General features: G+C 42.5%; 1 protein-coding gene across 1 annotated transcript in view; it reads right to left on the bottom strand.

The window, feature by feature from the left end:
- Window positions 1-23949, bottom strand: part of ELAPOR1 (endosome-lysosome associated apoptosis and autophagy regulator 1) — an 885667-nt gene that overhangs the window by 243959 nt on the left and 617759 nt on the right. The window contains exon 16 of the mRNA XM_044076128.1: window positions 23029-23200. Coding sequence (XP_043932063.1) covers window positions 23029-23200 — 172 coding nt within the window. The remainder of the gene's footprint in view (window positions 1-23028; window positions 23201-23949) is intronic.

The raw sequence follows: 23949 nt of genomic DNA on the forward strand, positions 1-23949 counted from the left end.
TCCCACTCCACCTATCTGGACCTCTTTGAATACATCAAGATTCAACCCTTTACCCTGATCCTGGGCGACTTGAACTATCCAACCATAGATTGGAAGAACTACTCATGCCAAAACAGAAATGCCCAGAGACTCCTTGATTACATCAATGCAAATGCTTTGGACCAGCTGGTTGACACCCCTACAAGAAATGATAATATCTTGGACTTGGTATTAACCAACATAAGTAATCAATGCAGCATCCCTGCAGTGTCATCCTCCCTGGTAAGATCCGACCACAAAGTGGTCACTTTCGAAGTCACCATCACTCCCAACTCCCTCTAGCCAGGATCAAACAAAAAACTTCTCCAAAGCTGATTACAACCTCCTGAGGGAAGGTATAAACAGTTTTACAGCCCCCTCCCCCACCATAGGAACTGGCACATATGTCCAAACCTACACCAAAGTATTATAACAGCATTTATATAGCTGCATGGAGTCAGGAATACCCGACAGAACAAAATCCTCCTTCTCAGGGAACACTGAACATGTCTGATGGACATCTGCAGTAAATAAACTCTATAATAATAGGAAAAATTTTCTGTCCAGGACCAAGAAGGAGCAGGTGCCTAATTGGAAGCATTCTCGCCTTAGCCTGAACAAGCAAATAAGAGCACTAGTGAAAACCTCCAAAACAATCTTTTGAGTCCAAATTGACCACATCTACTAAAGACAACTATAGGGCCTTCTTCACATATGTCCACACTCTCAAAGGAAGCACTCAGATCTGCTCAGAACTGGTGGTCAAGGACACAACATACACAAATGCCATAGATATAGCCAACCTGCTGGCAGATAGGTTCAGTGAAAACTTTACTACACTGCCCCCCCATCAGTAAATCAGGACATCCCCAGCACCTGCTCCCTCCCCTTATCTCTTGGGAGCAAGTCATCCCTGCCCTCTCAAAGGCAAAAAAATACAGCCTCCATAGCAGCTGATAACATCCCAGGCTGCATCCTACATGAACTCAGGCTGGAAATTGCAGCACCATTAGGCACCCTATTCAACCAATGCCTGAGTACTGGCTTCATCCCAGTCAAGTGGAGTACAGCCACTGTCATCCCTTTGCGCAAAGGTGGAGCATCCACCGATCCAGGAAATTATAGACCTATCAGCCTAACTAGCCTGATCTGCAAGGCCATGGAATGGATTATCATGGACTTCATTAAAAAGGACATTGGCAACCTCCAAACACTCAATCCCATAGAGTTTGGTTTTGTCAAGAGGAGGTCATGCCTGATAAATTTGGTTGACTTCTTTGAGACAGTCACCAAAGCCATGGATGAGGGGAAGGTGGTGAACACCCCCTATCCTGACCTGGCCAAAGCCTTAGATACTATTCTTCACTCAGGTATAATAGATCAACACTCTCAACTAGGCATCAATCCATGTTACCAGATGGGTAGCAAACTGGCTCACTGAAAGAACCTACCTAGTCAAAATAGGGGAAGCCACCTCAAACAGTACACCAATAACATGCAGTGTACCCCAGAGATCAGTCTTGGGACCTCTGTTGTTTAGGATACACTTTTCTAAGGTGCAGGCCAAAACCAGTGGGCAATGACTGACCAGGTTTGCAGATGACTGCAAACTTGGCACTGTCATCAATTCCGCTAGTAATGTGGATATCATCCAAGAGAGTCTCACCCAAACAAATGACTGGTGCCAGAAACATGGCCTCAAACTGAATGCTAAAAAATGCATCATCATCTTCCCCACAAATTATGACATTACTAACAAGATCCTAAGCACACAATCAAGTCATGAGGGACTTGGACACCTAGGTTGATAGCAAACTGACTTTTGACCACCAGGTTGCCTCCATTGTACGGGAAGCTTTCTACATGGCCCACCTTATTAAAAAGCGTATCTCATCCAGTGACAAAGAGGTCATAACATCCCTGTATTCTTCTGTTATAAGACACATTATTGAGTATGATGCCCCTTTCTGCATGTACCTCACAAAGCACATGCAGCAGCTGGGAGACCACAGAGGTTCCTCACCAGGAGAATCCAGGGCCTTAAACATCTGCCCTATACAGATAGGCTAAAAGCCCTGTCCCTCTACTCAGTCTCATACAGACTCCTCAGAGGTGACCTCCTTCTGGCATACAAAGCAATCTCAGACCCCGTATTGATGGGACTGCTGCATATCCACAAGTCAAGATCCACTCGAATAACCCACACATGCAACCTCAACCTGGTCTGTGACATCGGTAGGACTTGTTGGTGGGACAGATTTGTGTCCCAGACACTCCCCCTTCTATGGAACAGACTCCCTCTCCATGTCAAGCAGATTTGAGTACCTCACTAACCCTTGCTAAGCGCAACCAGGATAACTGGATGAGGAGCAGAAAATACACCCCTGGGATTCCACCGGTGTCCCTGCTGGACAGGGGCAACAGGTGCTGACTTGTCAGAACATGGGATACATTCTTGGCCAGGCTTGTAAGTGGCTCAGGGCCAAGTCATCTAGGTACAAAATACCTGGATTCCTTTGAAGTTTCTGGTTCACTGGAAATGCAGCCACACAGTTTGTCAATGTCTGGGGGGTAGATCAGAGGGAAGAGAGCAGAATTGGTATTGTTTGGATATCACTGGAAAATGTAGGAATCTCCTTGACATCTTGTTACCTTTACATGCATCTATGAATCCTGCATCTCCTAAGAGTATCTCCCCTTGACAAGTAAACAAGAACTGATTGGACTATGGCCATAGGGAACATTTGGTTTGGTATAAACTTTTGAGGGCACTTAAATCTAAGATGGGGCTGAGGTCTTTGAGCAAAGTGTGGACACTCTCTGATCTGGTGGGTCAACTTGAATGGCTGTCAGAAGATTTGAGACCCCATTTAGTGCCACCCTTTTCTTGATGATGGTGGGCCTATCAGTAAGTGGAGGACATTATGTAGCCTCTGGATATTATATCCAATAGCCTTTGGTCAGACATGATGGCTTACTACACTGACAAATGGACAAACCGATGTCCCCAACTTCTTACAAAGTCAAGCAGTCAGACAAGCCCTTGATGGCTGATGATTCCAGCCTTTAGATGAAGTTGAGCCTTTAACTCTGGGACCAGGAGATGAACAGAACATTAATACTGAAGGCACTGAGGGTGGGTGAATGCACATGGAAAACCAGCATATATAAGGTGGGTGCATGTATGACAGAAATTCTGTATGGTGTGTGCAATACTGGAATATGGGCATTATGAGGCTGAAGTGGTTCTTGGTTAGCAGGCATATCTTATCTAAGAAACTTTAAGACAATCAAGAGCCAGTATCCTGAGGGGTAGTTTTCAGGGAGCATGTGAACAGTGGTTACAATTCATTTAACCAAACTGCTTTTTCGTTGATTCACAAATCACTGACAAATGAAAGCACATTTGGCTGAATCTCATTTCATAGAAAATGCTAGAAAGCTATTTACAATCATTGTTGATATGGTTTGGGATATTAGGGTGATCGGAACTGCAAGGCAGAGTAGTACAGAACATCCAATCCATCCTCATGTTGTACCTCCATCTCTAGACGTTTGTGTTTGTGCACTAGCAGTGAATCAGCCAAATGTAGGGTTGCCACCTTTTCAAATGCCCAAAGTGGGACATTTTTGGTACAAACATCAGATTTTGCAAGGCGAAACATACCCACAGCCAATACAAAGGACATAACTTCATTTTTTTGCCTAAATAAAGGCTTATTCTTGTAGCATTTTAGTTACTTATTCTGTTTCTTATAACATTTAGGTGTTTCAAATACAGAATAACTGTCTTGTGCAACTATTACATAAAATATAGGAAATATTTTTGTCCTAAAAATCTCAGGACATTTGCCATTTTTTCAATTTTTTTGCAGGACACAACTGCCCAAAAAGGGACTGTCCCACACAAAGTGGGACAGGTGGTAACCATAGCCAAATGTGATTTTTCACCATGTTGTTTTCTCCGTGGTTGTGCAACTGTAGAGTTAGTGTATTTAGGTAAGGGTGATAAGAGGGTAAACCCTGCACTTTGGTGGTACAAAAACTTTTGGAGGTATAAGAAATTTTCTTGGAAATATGATTCAGTGATACACGTTTTCATTGAAATGTGTTTTATTTTTTCATGGATTTGTGATTTAATTAAATTGATATTAAATGAAAAGATATACAGTCATAACAGTACACTAAAAAGACAAAACCCCTGGGGTCCTTGTTTGTGGTTCAGGGACAATTCTACCCTTAAGCATAGATAATAAGCATTTGTGGCACAGACAGTGTATGACTCACTTAGTGTTTATGAACTTTTGATGAAGTCTAGAATGGCAAGTGTAAATGATAAAAAATATTACTAAGAAGAAAACAGAAGTGTATGACAGAAGGATGATACCATTACAAGCAGATTTTGCTACCAGAAAGAAAAAGCTGAGGAGAATATTAATTGACAAGTAAACTCAATTCAGTATGTGAGTTTGCACTGCCTGATCCAGAATACTAGTATCGCTGTTGTACGAAAGGCCGAGCTCAGCACGGTTATGATTACATTGTAACCCATATTGCTGTTGTACAAAAGGCTGAGCACAGCACAGTTATGATTACGTTGTAACCCATATTGCTGTTGTACGAAAAGCCAAGCATAGCACAGTTATGATTATGTTGTAACCCATATCGCTGTTGTACGAAAGGCCGAGCACAGCACGGTTACTATTTCATTGTAACCTATATCGCTGTTGCATGAAAGGCCGAGCACAGCATGGTTACGATTATGTTGTAACCCATATCACTGTTGTACGAAAGGCCGAGCACAGCATGGTTACGATTATGTTGTAACACATCATTGCTGTATGAAAGGCTGAGCACAGCATGGTTACCATTAGGTTGTAACCCATCCCTGTTGTATGAAAGGCCGAGCACAGCACGGTTACTATTTAGTTGTAACCTATATCGCTGTTCCATGAAAGGCCGAGCACAGCATGGTTACGATTATGTTGTAACCCATATCGCTGTTGTACAAAAGGCCGAGCACAGCACGGTTACGATTAAGTTGCAACCCATCACTGTTGTATGAAAGGCTGTGCACAGCATGGTTACGATTAGATTGTAACCCATCACTGTTTTATGAAAGGCTGAGCACTGCATGGTTACCATTAGGTTGTAACCCATCCCTGTTGTATGAAAGGCTGAGCACAGCACGGTTACCATTAGGTTGTAACCCATCCCTGTTGTATGAAAGGCTGAGCACAGCACGGTTACGATAAGGCTGTAACCCATCCCTGTTGTATGAAAGGCTGAGCACAGCATGGTTATGATTAGGTTGTAACCCATCCCTGTTGTATGAAAGGCTGAGCACAGCATGGTTACCATTAGGTTGTAACCCATCCCTGTTATATGAAAGGCTGAGCACAGCACGGTTATGATTTGGTTGTAACCCACGGCTGGTGTACGAAAGGCTGAGCTCAGCATGGTTACGATTAGGTTGTAACCCATTGCTGTTGTACGAAAGGCTGAGCACAGCAGGTTACGATTAGATTGTAACCCATCACTGTTGTATGAAAGGCTGAACACAGCATGGTTACAATTAGGCTGTAACCCATTGCTGTTGTATGAAAGGCCGAGAACAGCATGGTTACAATTAGGTTGTAACCCATTGCTGTTGTATGAAAGGCCGAGCACAGCATGGTTATGATTAGGTTACAACCCAGAGCTGCTTGGTGACACTTACATTATAATCGCAACAGAGTTGCTCTAGGCAACTGAACAGCTTGGTTAAGGGTTATTTCTGCTGCTATGCAAATAAGTTATGAAAAAACCCATTGCAAAATAGGGTGGTATATGCTCTTCAAATTAACCAAGACTAAATGTCAAATGACAAAAGCAGTTGCCAACAGTAACTAAGGTGGAATATATATGTTATAGGTACCTATACATCTCCTATTTACAAGGGTATTGTAGGTACACTGGTATTTACAGAAGAGGACGAAGAAAGTGGGCCATGTGATAGGGGAAGAAAGTGAGTCATGTAATAGGGGAAGAAAGTGGGTCATGTGATAGGGGAAGAAAGTGGGGCATGTGTTGGGGAAGAAAGTGAGGTATGTGATAGGGTAAGGAAGTGGGACATGTGATTGGGGTGATCAGTATGTGGATTAAATGACTAACATAGGCAATTCTGAGTCAAAAATTGTGAGCAAGTTTTGTAGTCATTCTATGTGTATTTGTTTTTGTTTACTAAGATTTGTGTTGGTAAAGCCTTATGTGTGATAGCTATGGCCAATAATTTTGGAAGTTCTGTAGTCCAGCAGGTAAATAAAGTATCAGTATACAGCATGAAAGACAATGGAATTGTTCTCTAATGCTTACATGATGGGGTTAGAGACCATCTTACAAAAGTAAGTCTTGGATGTGGCTGAAAAGTGTTGAGGACAAACCCCTTACCTGGTTGAAAAAATAAGTAAAATTAAAGGGATGTCTAGTAAATAGTTAGTGGCATTCTAGAGTTGCCTCTGTAAGACTGACAGCGCTCTAATTTTATGGTTAGGGCTCGGAGGAATGTTTCATTAAGTTAATGGCCCAAGAAGTCTGTCTTTGTATATCATATCAATGTAGTATATGATCAGCAGAATGGATCCTAAATAGTTTGTAATCTGACTTCAGTTAAGTAAATATGTCAAGGGAGCAATTTTCCCATTGCCATAGCCTGGTTATTTATTATTAGTTATTTTATCTTTCATCTAGGTTAGGTTAATAATGTTATTTTTATGTGTATCTGTATAAGTTTTGCTTAGGGGGGTTGGGTGGCACTGGGGAGCTGTTTTAGAACCCCATCCAGTTTACAGACTGAATCAATCAGCAAACTGTACACACACACCCAGAGCTGTACCTGGTTCATCTAGCGCCTGGCACCTGTCCCTGAAATGCTGTCCCACACCACCACTGTATGCCATTATGTATGGTCTGTGACACGCTTACACCACTGTATAACCATGTATGTAATCCACAATAAGGCTTAAGAATGGCAGACAGCTACATGCCATCATGTGCAACTTATAGTATTGTTCAGAGATGGCATGGGACACCACTGCAGACCAGTGTATGGCAAATATGGAAGAAATGTTCAGAGACAGGACACCAGTGCTCACCAATGTATGCAATCCACAGTAGTATTCAGAAGTGGGATAGTAGTGCACAACACTGCCTTCAATCCATGGGAGTGTTCAAAGATGTGACACTCCTGCACACCAATGTGTTCATTCCATGAAAAGTTTTAGGGGATGTGACACCACTGAATGCTGATATGTACAACCCACAGCAGTGTTCTGGAATGTGACACTGTCATGGAATGTTACATGAGACCTCTCACTGTGCTCAGGATAGTCCACAGCAGCGTTATGGAATGTGACACTGTCATGGAATGATACATGAAGCCTCACTGTGCTCAGGATAGCCCAAAGCAGTGCTCTGGACTGTGACACTGTCATGAGACCTCTCACTGTGGTCAGGACAGCTCACAGCAGTGTTCCTGAATGTGAAACTGTCATGAAATGTTACATGAGACCTCTCACTGTGCTCAGGATAGGATAATACTCAGCACAGTCCTTTGGAGTGCATGTCAATATCCAAGGGCAGGTTAATCCCAGGCACTAGGTTGTGTAACCTGAATCTCTGTTCAAGAATGAGGTCATGCACCACCACAAGTAATCTATGACATTATTCAGGGAAGGGCCATCACCATGTACCATCACTTGTAACCTTAGACATGTACATTCAGAGCTGAGACTTTGTGGTACACCACTGTGTGTAAACCATGACTGTGTTTAAGGATAGACACACAATGTCCATTAGCCATATTCACAGACAGAGGTCTGGGCAACAATATTGTGTGTAACCCAAGCCAGTTTTAATGAGCCATACCTCTCAACTGTCCCTGAATTTACAGACTATCCCTAATTTTGTCTCATGTTTGGGCATGTTCCTTCTAAAATTTTGATTTTCTGTTAAATGGATAAGTCTATAATGCCAGACATTAGAGTTTCAAAATTCTTATTGTTGAGAAAATGCATGCTACTTCAGAAACTGCTTTCTGTTCACTTTTTAAGCAAATTGGAGTAGTAGTTAAAATTGTCCCTACTTTTGTACCTTTGGCTTTGCATAGATGTCATGAGGAAAGAAGTTGAGATGTACATTGGCCATATTCACAGATGGACCTCTGTGAAGTAACACTGTGTGTGACTCATGGCTGTGCTTAAGAATGGGACTCAAACATACATGGTTTTGTGTAATCTGTGATAATGTACAGGGACAAGATCCCCTCTCTGATAATGTACATGGACAGGGTCTGCTCTGTGATAATGTACAGGGACAGGGTCTGCTCTGTGATAATGTACAGGGATAGGGTCTGCTCTGTGATAATGTACAGGGACAGGGTCTGCTCTGTGATAATGTACAGGGACAGGGTCTGCTCTGTGATAATGTATAGGGACAGGGTCTGCTCTGTGATAATGTACAGGGACAGGGTCTGCTCTGTGATAATGTACAGGGACAGGGTCTGCTCTGTGAAAATGTATAGGGACAGGGTCTGCTCTGTGATAATGTACAGGGACAGGGTCTGCTCTGTGATAATGTATAGGGACAGGGTCCACTCTGTGATAATGTACAGGGACAGGGTCTGCTCTGTGATAATGTACAGGGACAGGGTCTGCTCTGTGATAATGTATAGGGACAGGGTCCACTCTGTGATAATGTACAGGGACAGGGTCTGCTCTGTGATAATGTATAGGGACATGGTCTGCTCTGTGATAATGTACAGGGACAGGGTCCGCTCTGTGATAATGTATAGGGACAGGGTCCACTCTGTGATTATGTACAGGGATAGGGTCTGCTCTCTGATAATGTACATGGACAGGGTCTGGACAGGGTCTGCTCTGTGATAACGTACAGGGACAGGGTCTGCACTGTGATAATGTACAGGGACAGGGTCTGCTCTGTGATAACGTACAGGGACAGGGTCTGCTCTGTGATAATGTATAGGGACAGGGTCTGCTCTGTGATAACGTACAGGGACAGGGTCTGCTCTGTGATAATGTACAGGGACAGGGTCTGCTCTGTGATTATGTACAGGGACAGGGTCTGCTCTCTGATAATGTACAGGGACAGGGTCTGCTCTGTTATAATGTACAGGGACAGGGTCTGCTCTGTGATAACGTACAGGGACAGGGTCTGCTCTGTGATAATGTACAGGGACAGGGTCTGCTCTGTGATAATGTATAGGGACAGGGTCTGCTCTGTGATTATGTACAGGGACAGGGTCTGCTCTGTGATAATGTACAGGGACAGGGTCTGCTCTGTGATAACGTACAGGGACAGGGTCTGCACTGTGATAATGTACAGGGACAGGGTCTGCTCTGTGATAATGTACAGGGACAGGGTCTGCTCTGTGATAATGTACAGGGACAGGGTCTGCTCTGTGATAACGTACAGGGACAGGGTCTGCTCTGTGATAATGTACAGGGACAGGGTCTGCTCTGTGATAATGTACAGGGACAGGGTCTGCTCTGTGATAATGTATAGGGACAGGGTCTGCTCTGTGATTATGTACAGGGACAGGGTCTGCTCTCTGATAATGTACAGGGACAGGGTCTGCTCTGTGATAATGCACAGGGACAGGGTCTGCTCTGTGATAATGTACAAGGGACAGGGTCTGCTCTGTGATAATGCACAGGGACAGGGTCTGCTCTGTGATAATGTACAAGGGACAGGGTATGCTCTGTGATAATGTATAGGGACATGGTCTGCTCTGTTATAATGTACAGGGACAGGGTCTGCTCTGTGATTATGTACAGGGACAGGGTCTGCTCTCTGATAATGTACAGACACAGGGTCTGCTCTGTTATGATGTACAGGGACAGGGTCTGCTCTGTGAAAATGTACAGGGACAGGGTCTGCTGTGTGATAATGTATAGGGACAGGGTCTGCTCTCTGATAATGTACAGGGACAGGGTCTGCTCTGTGATAACGTACAGGGACAGGGTCTGCTATGTGATAACGTACAGGGACAGGTTCTGCTCTGTGATAACGTACAGGGACAGGGTCTGCTCTCTGATAATGTACATGGACAGGGTCTGCTCTGTGATAATGTACAGGGACAGGGTCTGCTCTGTGATAATGTAACAGGGTCTGCTCTGTGATAATGTATAGGGACAGGGTCTGCTCTGTGATTATGTACAGGGACAGGGTCTGCTCTGTGATAATGTACAGGGACAGGGTCTGCTCTCTGATAATGTACAGGGACAGGGTCTGCTCTGTGATAACGTACAGGGACAGGGTCTGCTCTGTGATAATGCACAGGGACAGGGTCTGCTCTGTGATAATGTACAAGGGACAGGGTCTGCTCTGTGATAATGTACAAGGGACAGGGTCTGCTCTGTGATAATGCACAGGGACAGGGTCTGCTCTGTGATAATGTACAAGGGACAGGGTCTGCTCTGTGATAATGTATAGGGACATGGTCTGCTCTGTGATAATGTACAGGGACAGGGTCTGCTCTGTGGTTATGTACAGGGACAGGGTCTGCTCTCTGATAATGTACAGGGACAGGGTCTGCTCTCTGATAATGTACAGGCACAGGGTCTGCTCTGTTATGATGTACAGGGACAGGGTCTGCTTTTTGATAATGTACAGGGACAGGGTCTGCCCTCTGATAATGTACAGGGACAGGGTCTGCTCTGTGATAATGTATATGGACAGGGTGTGCTCTGTGATAATGTATAGGGGCAGGGTCTGCTCTGTGATAATGTAAAAGGGTCTGCTCTGTGATAATGTATAGGGACAGGGTCCGATCTGTGATAATGTACAGAGACAGGGTCTGCTCTGTGATAATGTATAGGGACAGGGTCCCCTCTCTGATAATGTACACTGACAGGGTCTGCTCTGTGATAACGTACAGGGACAGGTTCTGCTCTATGATAATGTATAGGGACAGGGTCTGCTCTGTGATTATGTACAGGGACAGGGTCTGCTCTCTGATAATGTACAGGGACAGGGTCTGCTCTGTTATAATGTACAGGGACAGGGTCTGCTCTGTGATAATGTACAGGGACATGGTCTGCTCTGTGATAATGTACAGGGACAGGGTCTGCTCTGTGATAATGTACAGGGACAGGGTCTGCTCTGTGATAATGTACAGGGACAGGGTCTGCTCTCTGATAATGTACAGGGACAGGGTCTGCTCTGTTATAATGTACAGGGACAGGGTCTGCTCTGTGATAATGTACAGGGACAGGGTCTGCTCTGTGATAATGTACAGGGACAGGGTCTGCTCTGTGATTATGTACAGGGACAGTGTCTGCTCTCTGATAATGTACAGGGACAGGGTCTGCTCTGTGATAATGTACAGGGACAGGGTCCACTCTGTGATAATGTACAGGGACAGGGTCTGCTCTGTGACAATGTACAGGGACAGGGTCTGCTCTGTGATAACGTACAGGGACAGGGTCTTCTCTGTGATAATGTACAGGGACAGGGTCTGCTCTCTGATAATGTATAGGGAAAGGGTCTGCTCTGTGATAATGTACAGGGACAGGGTCTGCTCTCTGATAATGTACAGGGACAGGGTCTGCTCTGTGATAATGTATAGGGGCAGGGTCTGCTCTGTGATAATGTAACAGGGTCTGCTCTGTGATAATGTATAAGGACAGGATCCGCTCTGTGATAATGTACAGGGACAGGGTCTGCTCTCTGATAACGTACTGGGACACGGTCTGCTCTGTGATAATGTACAGGGACAGGGTCTGCTCTGTGATAATGTATAGGGACAGGGTCCGCTCTGTGATAATGTATAGGGACAGGGTCTGCTCTGTGATAATGTACAGGGACAGGGTCTGCTATGTGATAATGTACAGGGACAGGGTCTGCTCTGTGATAATGTATAGGGACAGGGTCCACTCTGTGATAATGTACAGGGACAGGGTCTGCTCTGTGATAACGTACAGGGACAGGGTCTGCACTGTGATAATGTACAGGGACAGGGTCTGCTCTGTGATAATGTACAGGGACAGGGTCTGCTCTGTGATAATGTACAGGGACAGGGTCCGCCTCTGTGATAACGTACAGGGACAGGGTCTGCTATGTGATAATGTACAGGGACAGGGTCTGCTCTGTGATAATGTACAGGGACAGGGTCTGCTCTCTGATAATGTACAGGCACAGCGTCTGCTCTGTGATAATGTACAGGGACAGGGTCTGCTCTGTTATAATGTACAGGGACAGGGTCTGCTCTGTGATAATGTATAGGGACAGGGTCTGCTCTGTGATAATGTACAGGGACAGGGTCTGCTCTGTGATAATGTACAGGGACAGGGTCTGCTCTCTGATAATGTACAAGGGACAGGGTCTGCTCTGTGATAATGTATAGGGACAGGGTCTGCTCTGTGATTATGTACAGGGACAGGGTCTGCTCTCTGATAATGTACAGGGACAGGGTCTGCTCTGTGATAATGTACAGGGACAGGGTCTGCTCTGTGATAATGTATAGGGACAGGGTCCACTCTGTGATAATGTACAGAGACAGGGTCTGCTCTGTGACAATGTACAGGGACAGGGTCTGCTCTGTGATAACGTACAGGGACAGGGTCTTCTCTGTGATAATGTACAGGGACAGGGTCTGCTCTCTGATAATGTATAGGGACAGGGTCTGCTCTGTGATAATGTACAGAGACAGGGTCTGCTCTGTGACAATGTACAGGGACAGGGTCTGCTCTGTGATAACGTACAGGGACAGGGTCTTCTCTGTGATAACGTACAGGGACAGGGTCTGCTCTCTGATAATGTACAGGGACAGGGTCTGCTCTGTGATAATGTGTAGGGGCAGGGTCTGCTCTGTAATAATGTAACAGGGTCTGCTCTGTGATAATGTATAAGGACAGGGTCCGCTCTGTGATAATGTACAGGGACAGGGTCTGCTCTGTGATAATGTATAGGGACAGGGTCCCCTCTCTGATAATGTACAGGGACAGGGTCCGCCCTGTGATAATGTATAGGGACAGGGTCTGCTCTGTGATAATGTATAGGGACACGGTCTGCTATGTGATAATGTACAGGGACAGGGTCTGCTCTGTGATAATGTACAGGGACAGGGTCTGCTCTCTGATAATGTACAGGGACAGGGTCTGCTCTGTGATAATGTACAGGGACAGGGTCTGCTCTGTGATAATGTACAGGGACAGGGTCTGCTCTCTGATAATGTACAGGGACAGGGTCTTGTTAGATATTATGAATATAAGGCTGAAATTAATCCTGTTGTAAATATGCTGAAAGAAAAAGCTTGCTTAAATGCAGAAACAGAGTTTAGTAATATGTGATCAGCAGCCATACTAAATGACCATGGCTTGGAAAATAAGTAACCTGCTGAATGGACATTTTTCCCTTACAGACTTAAAAACAGGATGTATGCAAGAGCAAAAATGCAAAATCTGCTTTTAAAGAATGGACAATCACACTGTCAGAACAATGTGTTTCCTCAAAAACATGTTTTTCTGCATGGAAAACAGGACATGTTTTATTAGCATTGGCACAAGAACAGATGTTCTTGTACAAAGATCCAGATAGAATACAGGATGTTCACACTGTCAGAAAAGCTGGTCTCTTACAAGACATTGTTAAACAAGGAAGCTTAGTATTGTTTCTACAGGATGAGCAATTCTCCAAAATAGAATATCAAGAGGAAATGTATATGTTTATGCATGACTAAAAGTGTATATAAAGAGCTGTATAAATCCAGATATGTTAGAGGTATGGTAGGGACTCATTTGTCCTGAGGTAAATGTTATATTTCTCACATCATCTGTACTATATGAGAAGTAAAGTTGGAACAGTACTTTAAGCTGCAACGTTGGTCCATTTGGTTTATTATAAAAAAGTTATTTGTTACTGCTCTCTAAAGTTGATGCTGCAAAGTATATTCTCTCATCAGTGTATATTCTGCAAGTTTCTGTATGCAACAGACTGTGAATGCAAATATAACCAGACTTTGAATTTTAGCAGAATCCAGCCAGCAAGACTGAGTGTCTTAAGAACACTTCAAATCCACCACACAAGCAGTAAGCAGAGCCATATAATTTTTCAGGTCTGCTCTCTGATAATGTACAAGGACAGGGTCTGCTCTGTGATAATGTATAGGGACAGGGTCCCCTCTCTGATAATGTACAGGGACAGGGTCTGCTCTGTGATAATGTATAGGGACAGGGTCTGCTCTGTGACAACGTATAGGGACAGTGTCCGTTCTGTGATAATGTGCAGGGACAGGGTCTGCTCTGTGATAATGTACAGGGACAGGGTCTGCTCTGTGATAATGTACAGGGACAGTGTCTGCTCTATGATAACGTACAGGGACAGGGTCTGCTCTGTGATAATGTATAGGGACAGGGTCTGCTCTGTGATAATGTACAGGGACAGGGTCCACTCTGTGATAACGTACAGGGACAGGGTCTGCTCTGTGATAATGTATAGGGACAGGGTCTGCTCTCTGATAATGTACAGGGACAGGGTCTGCTCTGTGATTATGTACAGGGACAGGGTCTGCTCTGTGATAATGTACAGGGACAGGGTCTGCTCTGTGATAATGTACAGGGACAGGGTCTGCTCTGTGATAATGTACAGGGACAGGGTCCGATATGTGATAATGTACAGGGACAGGGTCTGCTCTGTGATAACATACAGGGACAGGGTCTGCTCTGTGATAATGTACAGGGACAGGGTCTGCTCTATGATAACGTACAGGGACAGGGTCTGCTCTGTGATAAAGTATAGGGACAGGGTCTGCTCTTTGATAATGTACAGGGACAGGGTCCGCTCTGTGATAATGTACAGAGACAGGGTCTGCTCTTTGATAATGTACAGGGACAGGGTCTGCTCTCTGATAATGTATAGGGACAGGGTCTGCTCTGTGATAATGTACAGGGACAGGGTCTGCTCTCTGATAATGTACAGGGTCTGCTCTCTGATAGCATACAGGGGCAGGGTACACTCTGTGACAATGTATAGGGACAGCGTCTGCTCTGTTACAACATACAGGGACAGGGTCTGCTCTTTTCTGTATATTACTGACATTTCAATTTTCTTGTTGTTCTGTCAACAAAATCATAAAACAAAATACACCCAGACAAAATAAAAAAGAAAGAAACTTTGAAAGATAAGGTGAAGAACAGAAACTGCAGTTGTGTAATTAAAGTTACCATAACAGAAGATGTTTGAACTGCGGTGGTGGTGCTGCGGTAGCATTGTTGCCTCACAGTAAGACGCTGTCCTGTTCGATTCTCAGCTAAAGCGTCTTCTGTGCGGAGACATGGGTGAATGGGCGTACCTTCGTTGAAGGTTGTGCGTCAGGGCCAGCAACTCGGCACGTAAAAATCTACTGCCAATCATTAGCAGACCGGAGTTCTGCTGTGGTGACCCCTAAGCGGGAAAAGCCAAAAGACACAACAATAACAGATGATGTTTGAATAGATCACTGTTGCAGTAGCCTAAGCTATATAGGACATCCTGCTAAGGATCAGAGCAGATGGCCAGTTTCCAAAGCTTTAGGGCACTTTCCATGTGCAGTAGCCACTGTACAGCATGAGAACTTGAGAAGAGCAAGATGAAATCGCAGTTACAGCATCAAAACTTTACGGCTTCCTTGCCTTCAGAATAGGGAGGCTAGATCTCTGACTCTTAGGTATGTGTAAGGAAAAACAGAAAAACACAGAAATCCATACCCTGGCAAAAAGCAAAAAAATCTAAAGAAGTGGGATTGCCGGAGGGTGTGGGTACTTCAACAGTGATCTGTTAGAACATCTACTGTTATGGTAAGTTTATTTAGACAACTGTACTATGTTTTAATAAGATCACCGTTGTAGAAGCCTAAGCTATATGGAGAAAATACCAGATCTTAACAAAAGGGCAGAAGAAAGAAGGTTAAGAGTCCAGTAATTCTTGGAGAATAGTCCTAGTGAAGCCTGTCCTGGACTTAGAGAAAGAAATTAATTTGTAATGCTTAGTAAGGATATACAGAGATAACCAAGCTGCTTCATCTTGTAATTTCTAGGGTCCACCCCTTTTCCAAGCCTTGGGGGAGGGGGGCCCATACTTTGCCTGGAATTGTCTTGCTATAGTGAGAAAAAAAAAGCAATACTAAGGGACAGCCTTTTAGAAATGTTTGTCTGACAATAATTGTCCATTAAATTGTCTTCATTTGCTATAATCAGATAAACAGCAAGCCTGAAGGATCTTGCCCTGCCAATTTCGCATCTGAGTTACTTTTGGACATCCAGAGTTTGTAAAATTATTTTCTTTTTTTTTTTGGCTTTAAAAAGAAAACCAGGAGATGAATTGTATGGTTCAATGTAAACTCTGAAAAAATGTAGGCATAAAGGGAGTATTTGTTCTCAAAAATGACCCTGTCTTTGTGACAAAAGAGATGTGGATGACTCACCATAAAAGCTTGTAACTTAGAGACTTTTCTTGCAGAAGTCGGAGGAATGAGCAGTCCTGTTTTTCAAGAAGAGTCTGAAACACCCTCATGAGCAGGTTCAAAGGAAATGGTGTAAAATGTTCTCAGTATAAACTCAATCTTCTTCAAAGGAGCCATCTATCACCTAGGTGGGTGGGTATGTAAAGCCCATTTCAAAAAATTACAGTTCAGATAAAATGGGGTAAAAAAGGGAAGGGATCTAAGGACAATCAGAGGCGGCTTAAATATAAAACTTGTAAAAAGGAGCAAGAAAGGCCAGAGGAGATTAACTTTCACAAATACTGCAGGCCAACAAGTCTAATCTTCAAAGGGGTCCTGCTTCTTGGCTTGACAGCAAATGGAAAATCTTTTCTACTTACTCATAAACTGTTTTCTAGTAGCAGGTTTCTCTATCTCCTTTAATACCTAGTTCACATCTTTAGAAAAAGGTACCTAAAGATATTCTATCATCCAGGCAGTCACTTGGTCACTTGAAGAAGCAGAAAGGTGGAATTTAGCAGACAGACCACACCGTGTGAATAAATCCATTATGTGTGGAAACATTGTGGTAATTGCCCTTGGTCAGTTTTAAAAGATGGGAGAGCCACTGTTGCATGGGGCAAAAAGGAATCCCCACCAATATCTCTGGGGAATCCTTCTGTACATATAGAAGAACTCTGGATATCAGACGAAAGGGTGAAAAAACATATAGGCACATTCTGTTCTTGGAAATAAAAAGACATTCATTATCCAGGCCTATATACAAAAAATCCCGGACAGAACAGAATTCTTAAATTGTCTTTTGTGGCTGGAGGCAAACATATATATCCCCACAGATGGAAAAACTTCTTAGATGGTCCATCTGTACAGCTTAAATTTGTGAGGGTTTGCCCTGGTCCTGTTCAGCTTGTCTGCAATAATGCTATGCTCTGACTGAATGTAAGTAGCCAGGAAGAATAGATTGTGCTGAAATGTAGAACCTAGACTACCACAGTTATTCTGCAAAAGGGGTAAGATCTATCCCCCCACCAGTCTGTATAGTCTATGAGCACCATCTGAGAGCCTGGAGATCAAAGATGGCTATGAAACAAGAAAGATACATTATCCTTTTGAAACAGGATTATAGGAAGTTACTAGGCTAATGGCCCTAGGGCCCTTACAAGCCTAGCCAAGTTCTACCCTTATTTCCAAGATCAGCACCCATTGCCCCTGTCCAAGAGGGACACAGGTGGAACCCCCATGGTGAATTTGTGGTTACCCTCTGTTAGAAAAATATGTATTAATGTATATGTTTAGTGCTTATTAAGAAATAAGAAAGATATAATGCATTTTATTCTATTAATGTTATGACAAGAAAAATGAATTCATATGAAACTGCAAGAAGCTTTTGGAAACTGCAGTGTGCCTTTTGCAAGTTGGCCTCTGACCCCAGCAGCTGCTAGCTCAGCAAGAATTAATGTTTATGCTTCTCACAAGTGATTATCTGCTGGGTCAGGAAATTAAATGTGTGAAATAATGAGAATCTTCTACTCTTTTCTGCTTGAGCAATCAACCTTGTATATGTTGCTAGATAACGCACCGGCTGCAAGGAGGAAGTGATACCATGTAACAAGGAAAATGTATTGAGAACTGTATCTACTATTATGTTCGAATTAATTTAGAACCTTGAGTAGAAACTTTTGTAAAAGGGTATTGTAACTAACCAGGTGGCTAGCAAGGCCACGTTGTTTACTAGAAAAGTTTTTAAGCAAAATGTAGTATCAGCATTTTAGAGGAATAGAATATTGTAAGCTAAAGTGATGTAAAACCCCTTGTGACTGACTGCGTCAGCCTGGTGGGTTAATACTAGTAAGAAATACTATAAAAGTTGTGTTCTTCCTGTTTTATTCAGACAAAAGTCTGTACTTGAACGTTTTTTGCCTCCTGGTGTACACTAGTAAAGAACCTGATCCTGAACCTCCTGTGTATTGATCTTTTTATTACAGTATTTTTTCATTTAACACCCTCCAATCGTCCAGACTGCATTTGAAGAGGACCAATAAGGTGCTCTGTCTGACATGAAGTGGGAGTCTGTTCCAAAGGTGTGGTAATCTCTGGGAGACAAATCTGTCCCTCCAGCAGGTTCTATTAATGTCACATATCAGGTTAAGATCTTTAGAGTGAGTAACCCATGTACCATTTGACTTGTGGATATGCAGCATTTCCAATAAAGCAGGGTCAGACCGTCCCTTATATGCAAGGTAGACGTCTCCTCTGAGTACTCTATATAAAACAGAATAAAGTGACTGTGATTTCAGATCATCCCCATAGGACAGATGGTGAAGACCTTGAATTTTCTTTGTGAGGAACCTTTGCAGTCTCTACAATTGCTGCAGGTGCTTGAAAGGAGCATTGTGCTCAGTTACTGGCCTGATAAGGGAAGAGTACACGGAGGTTATAACTTATTTTTTTTCTGGAGGCAATGCCCTTACTTATGAGATGATCAGTATAGAATGCCCTTCTTACCACTGTGGAGACATGATGATCAAAGGTAAGGTTGCTGTCAACCTGTGTACCCAGGTCTCTCACCACTGAGGGCATACGTAGGGTGTTGCTATTGATGTGGTAGTTAGCAGGAACATCACTCCTACTGAAAGGGAGGATAATACATTTTTTTGCAATGAGCTTACGGTCATGACTTTGCCACCAGTAATTTGTTTGTATAAGACCCTCTTGTAGGATGTTGACATCATTTGGAAATTTTATGACCGCTCCCAGCTTGAAGTCATCAGCAAACTTTGTCAGCCACAGACCTTTAGGTTTTACTTGCACTTCAGAGGAATATATTCCAAACAGTAGAGGTCCCAGGACTGATCCCTGTAGAACACCACTGGTCACAAGTGTGCTGTTGGAGATGGATTCCCCTATATTGACTACATGGGTTTTATCAGTGAGCCAGTTAGCGACCCATCTAATGATCTTTAAATATACATATATATATATATATATATATATATATATATATATATATATATATATATATGTATGTGGTTTACATTTGTCTTATTTGCTACACAAGCCATGGACTTTCACACCCAGGATACATCTTTCCAAGCAATGTCAGATGATAGGTCCCATGTGATTTGATGACCTATTGAATTTTCTTTATGTGAAGTCTGGTCACAGGTATCATGATAAAGTGGAGGCCAAGAAAACTGGAATGTATGCTGTAGACATCCTAAGATGTTCTTAACAGCTTGTGAAAGAGTCTGCAAAAATAAGGCAGTCCTCTGAATACAGAAAAATGTGAATGTTCTGCAAACTGGAATGGTAACTACAGGAGCCAGGCATTCGTAAATCCTTAGGAGGTGTTGACATTTCAAAGGGCAATACAGAAGTTGAAAAAGTGAACCATACACAGAAATGTATATGTAATCTTCAAATGGAAAAGAAAGGCCTAGGACAAGTGCAGTGGTTACTTCTTTCTTTGGTACCAGAAATATTCTTGAATGAAATCTTTTCCCCTCTTACAACAAGGGGGGAAGGTTCTAAAACCATTAGATAACTAACGGGATTGAATGAACAAAGAGTAATCCCTGGAAACGAACCTCAGTCTCCAAGGGACTGAAGATGATGAGTGTCACAAAGGAAAGGTAAGGCCTAGACTTTGGCATATGTTATAGTAATGCCAGGGTGGGAAGGAAAATGCATGAGTGGGCATACAGGCTGTGTGTCTGCTGAAAAAGTCCCAGCATTCAGAGGACCTTCTTTCATACTGAAACTTCCTGTCATTGTATTCTTTATTGCCTTGCTGAGGGTACTTATTCTGAAATCTGACTTCACATTTCTAATATATTGTGCAAGGAAGGTAGACAAGTTGAAATAACATCATCCCCTTAAAGGACCTCAGTAGAGGAAAAACAAATCAACATATCTTTATTCAGAGAAACATAGAAAATATCAGCTTTGACATCCTTTGGTAAAATCTGAGAATGTTTCTAGGCATCTCAACAATGACCCCATAACTGCTCTAAAGATATAACACCAGCCATGTCCTAAGTACATTAGAGAGAATTTATGGGTGTCTGAGACACAGGGAAACTAAGGAATTCATGAATGCCTTTGTTTCTGAAGAAGGGAGGTAAGTAATAAATTATTCTCATACTGACAGAAAAAAAAATCAGCAGAAAAAGGGAATTTGTGGGTCTGGGGCTCTTGTATATTTTAACAGACGTTTTTGGGTAGGTGTCTGACCATCAAATAAAAGGTAAAATTAAAACACGCAAGGAACAGCTGTAGATAGAATACAAACCACCAGTAACAAATTATAATATCTTTGATGGGACTTTGTCATTACTTTTGCACTCATAAGCAATCTGAATGCCTTAATCACCTTTGCAAAGCCCTATCAAATCTCCTTGCAAGGCTTTATGAGAAGGAATTCTGTAATTTATATATATATATATATATATATATATATATATATATATACCTTTTTATTTTTTTGGGAGACCCCCCCCCCCCCAAGAAAGAGCAGCTTGAAGGATGGTCCTCCTTCCCAGAAAGAAGATCCTCAAAGTGGGTTAGATAAGGAACATCTCTTGGTCCCTTCCCTGATGCCTGCACGAGTGGTTCTCCCCAACCTGGACAGGGAAACTGAACAGCCATACAGGATATGCCTGCATCACTGGTCATTAGTGGCTTTCCAAAGAGCTCACCAGAGGGACAGGGAGAAATGGTGAGAGGTCCAAGGAGCAACAGATGGCTGCAGGGGAGTCATGCATCAGCAGTCATAGCAAAGGGAAGCCAGAGTGAAGACCAAAGCTTCTCAGGTAATCTTTTCTAGGGACAGGGAGAAATGGTGAGAGGTCCAAGGAGCAACAGATGGCTGCAGGGGAGTCATGCATCAGCAGTCATAGCAAAGGGAAGCCAGAGTGAAGACCAAAGCTTCTCAGGTAATTTTTTCTCTTTTACTATTCAGGAAAGTATCAGTTAAGTTACTGGGACTCAGGTCCATGCACCAGTTGCAAAAGATGCCTGTCAATTGGACAGCAGAGTTTTGAAGAGACAGTATTATCTTCTGACAAATAAATTAATCTTTGAGGTAAAATGTTTTAGTGAACGTTACCATGCACATTAGCTCCATCCCTAGCATCCAGTTTTGATAGAAAATTATACTGTTTTCCCCAAAAGGTAATAATTTACAACTGAAGACCCAATGGGAGCCAGGACTAACTGTCAACTACAATAGATGTCTGACTATAAGTTAAAGGAGTCTAGATGATTCAGTCTTACTTCTTTACTGGAAATTTTAATTTAAAGATAAAAATTCTTAGTGACAACCACCAAACATAGTGTCTCCAGCTCCTATCAATTTATTATAGTGGAAAAAAAATAACACTTTCTTCCACAAAATGACAAAATTATGAAGGGATTCCCCACAAGTGCCTAGGGCTATCTGGCACCCACAAATGGTGTCAGATAAGTGGATTAACAGCACTTTGCAGAGTCTCTTACCTCTTGGTCAGAGTCTCTTACCTCCTGGCAAGGAAGTTTTAATATAAAATTCATTAGTGATACCCAGCAAATGCACAAGTCTCAGCCCTTAAAAATATGCTTTGACAGGGAAAAAAACACCTTTTCACACAAAAAATGTCAAATTAGTAGGGAATCTCCACTGGGACCAAGAACACTTCGTCTGCTAAATATGGTCGCTAACAAGCAGTTAGCAGAGCTTATCATAGTCAGTGAAACAGCATGATGGGATAAATAAGTTTTGAGGTAAATGATAACCTTCAAAACCACTAGTTGATGTCCTTAGCACTAATATTTGACATAAAAAGGAATCACGTTTTCCCAAAAATATTTATTTGCATGGCTTTTACCTAGAGAACCATTAGCAAAACAAAAGTGATTCTAAGTTAAACGTTTAGTGACTATCACTGAAAGTATCAGTTCAAGCGTGTAATGTAAATTTCTGATAGAAAAGAAACATTTTTTCTCTTCAAAAAACAATGAAGTGGAGGGTAATCCACAAAGATGAACTTATCTGCCCAGACTTGGTGAAGTACTATCAATCCATTAATCACATGAATCCTGCAGAGAAGCACACTATTTGTTGGCAAGAAAGTTCTAAAGTTTGCCACCCTACCCAATATTTTGCTTTGTTCTCCATAAGTAGTGAAGTGACTTGGGTGAGTGGAAGGTGTTTTAAAGCTTTGTAAACTGGCTGGTCTGGTCCTCGGTACGGCATCTCCATATAGTTTATTGCAACAGTGATCGTATGATGAACATCTGCCTCTGGAAAATCAGTGGCACCCTTCTAAGAATCTGATGCACCTGTGTAAAAGAAATAAAAATATAACAATCCCCCCAACCATATGAATATAATGATTAAGCAATATACTTTTAATCTACGGCCAATCAATTAGAATTACAGCTCAGTTGCAATGGTCTCATGAACAGGCGGATAGTGGTTAACAGAAAGATATCACATAGTGAAGATTTCCACAATTAAGAAAGTGTTGGAATACCAGAAAAAAACTAATACCTACCTAATAACTGATCTGCTAGACTAACAGGCTGTGATGATACAACTGTTTTATATCCCATAACTTCAGAAGACACAATTGTAGCTTGACAAATAAAGGAAGTTACAGTCTTTGAGTCTGCACCTGAAATTCGGATGTCGGTAACATTGTCTATGCAAGTAGCCAACTTTGTTCCCTGTTAACAACAAAAAAGAGACAAATAACACAGCATTGCAATAAATGAAAATGGAAAACAATACCTGCAATGATATTGCAGAAACTATTTTTCACAGTAACACATGATATTGTTGCCAAGTCTGTTGTCCTGTAGTGTGGTGACTAATTCCCATTTTATATCACCATAAAAGGACATTAATTGTAAGAGACTGCTTTGTTGTCTAATTGGCTCTTTAAGGAACATTCTAGGTGGTTTAGCTTCAACTATATTTGTGTATGCATTCTCTGCCTCAGACTTAGATGGTTTATAAAGCAAATGTGCTGTCACGTCTCACCAATACAATGCATTATCATATCCTTTGGAAAGTCATCTACCTGGGGAAACTAACAGATTGTCAATACATCCTTAAGAGTTGGAAAAGTTGTTCAGGATTTGGGAACTTATGTGGAGAGTGACCTAACTTTTGACTAACCGTTGTCCACTGTCTTAAGAATGCCCTTCTATATTGTGCAGCTTATAAACAAAGGGATTGGAACTAGATCTAGAGATGTCATTACTGTCCATTACTCAGTCCTCATTATGCCAGTCATCATATATAATGCCCCCTTTAGCATGTATCTGTCCAGACACATGCAACAACTGTAACATTCACACAGATACCTTACTAAAAGGAATAAGGTCTAAACAGTATGTCCTATACGGATCACCTCATAGCCTGTCACTATACTTGGTATCCTACAGACTGCTAAGAAGTGACCTGTGTCTTG

The sequence above is a fragment of the Protopterus annectens genome, chromosome 7.part0 (assembly GCF_019279795.1).
Source record: "Protopterus annectens isolate FY-2018-M chromosome 7.part0, PAN1.0, whole genome shotgun sequence".
In the NCBI taxonomy this organism is placed as follows: Eukaryota; Metazoa; Chordata; order Ceratodontiformes; family Protopteridae; genus Protopterus; species Protopterus annectens.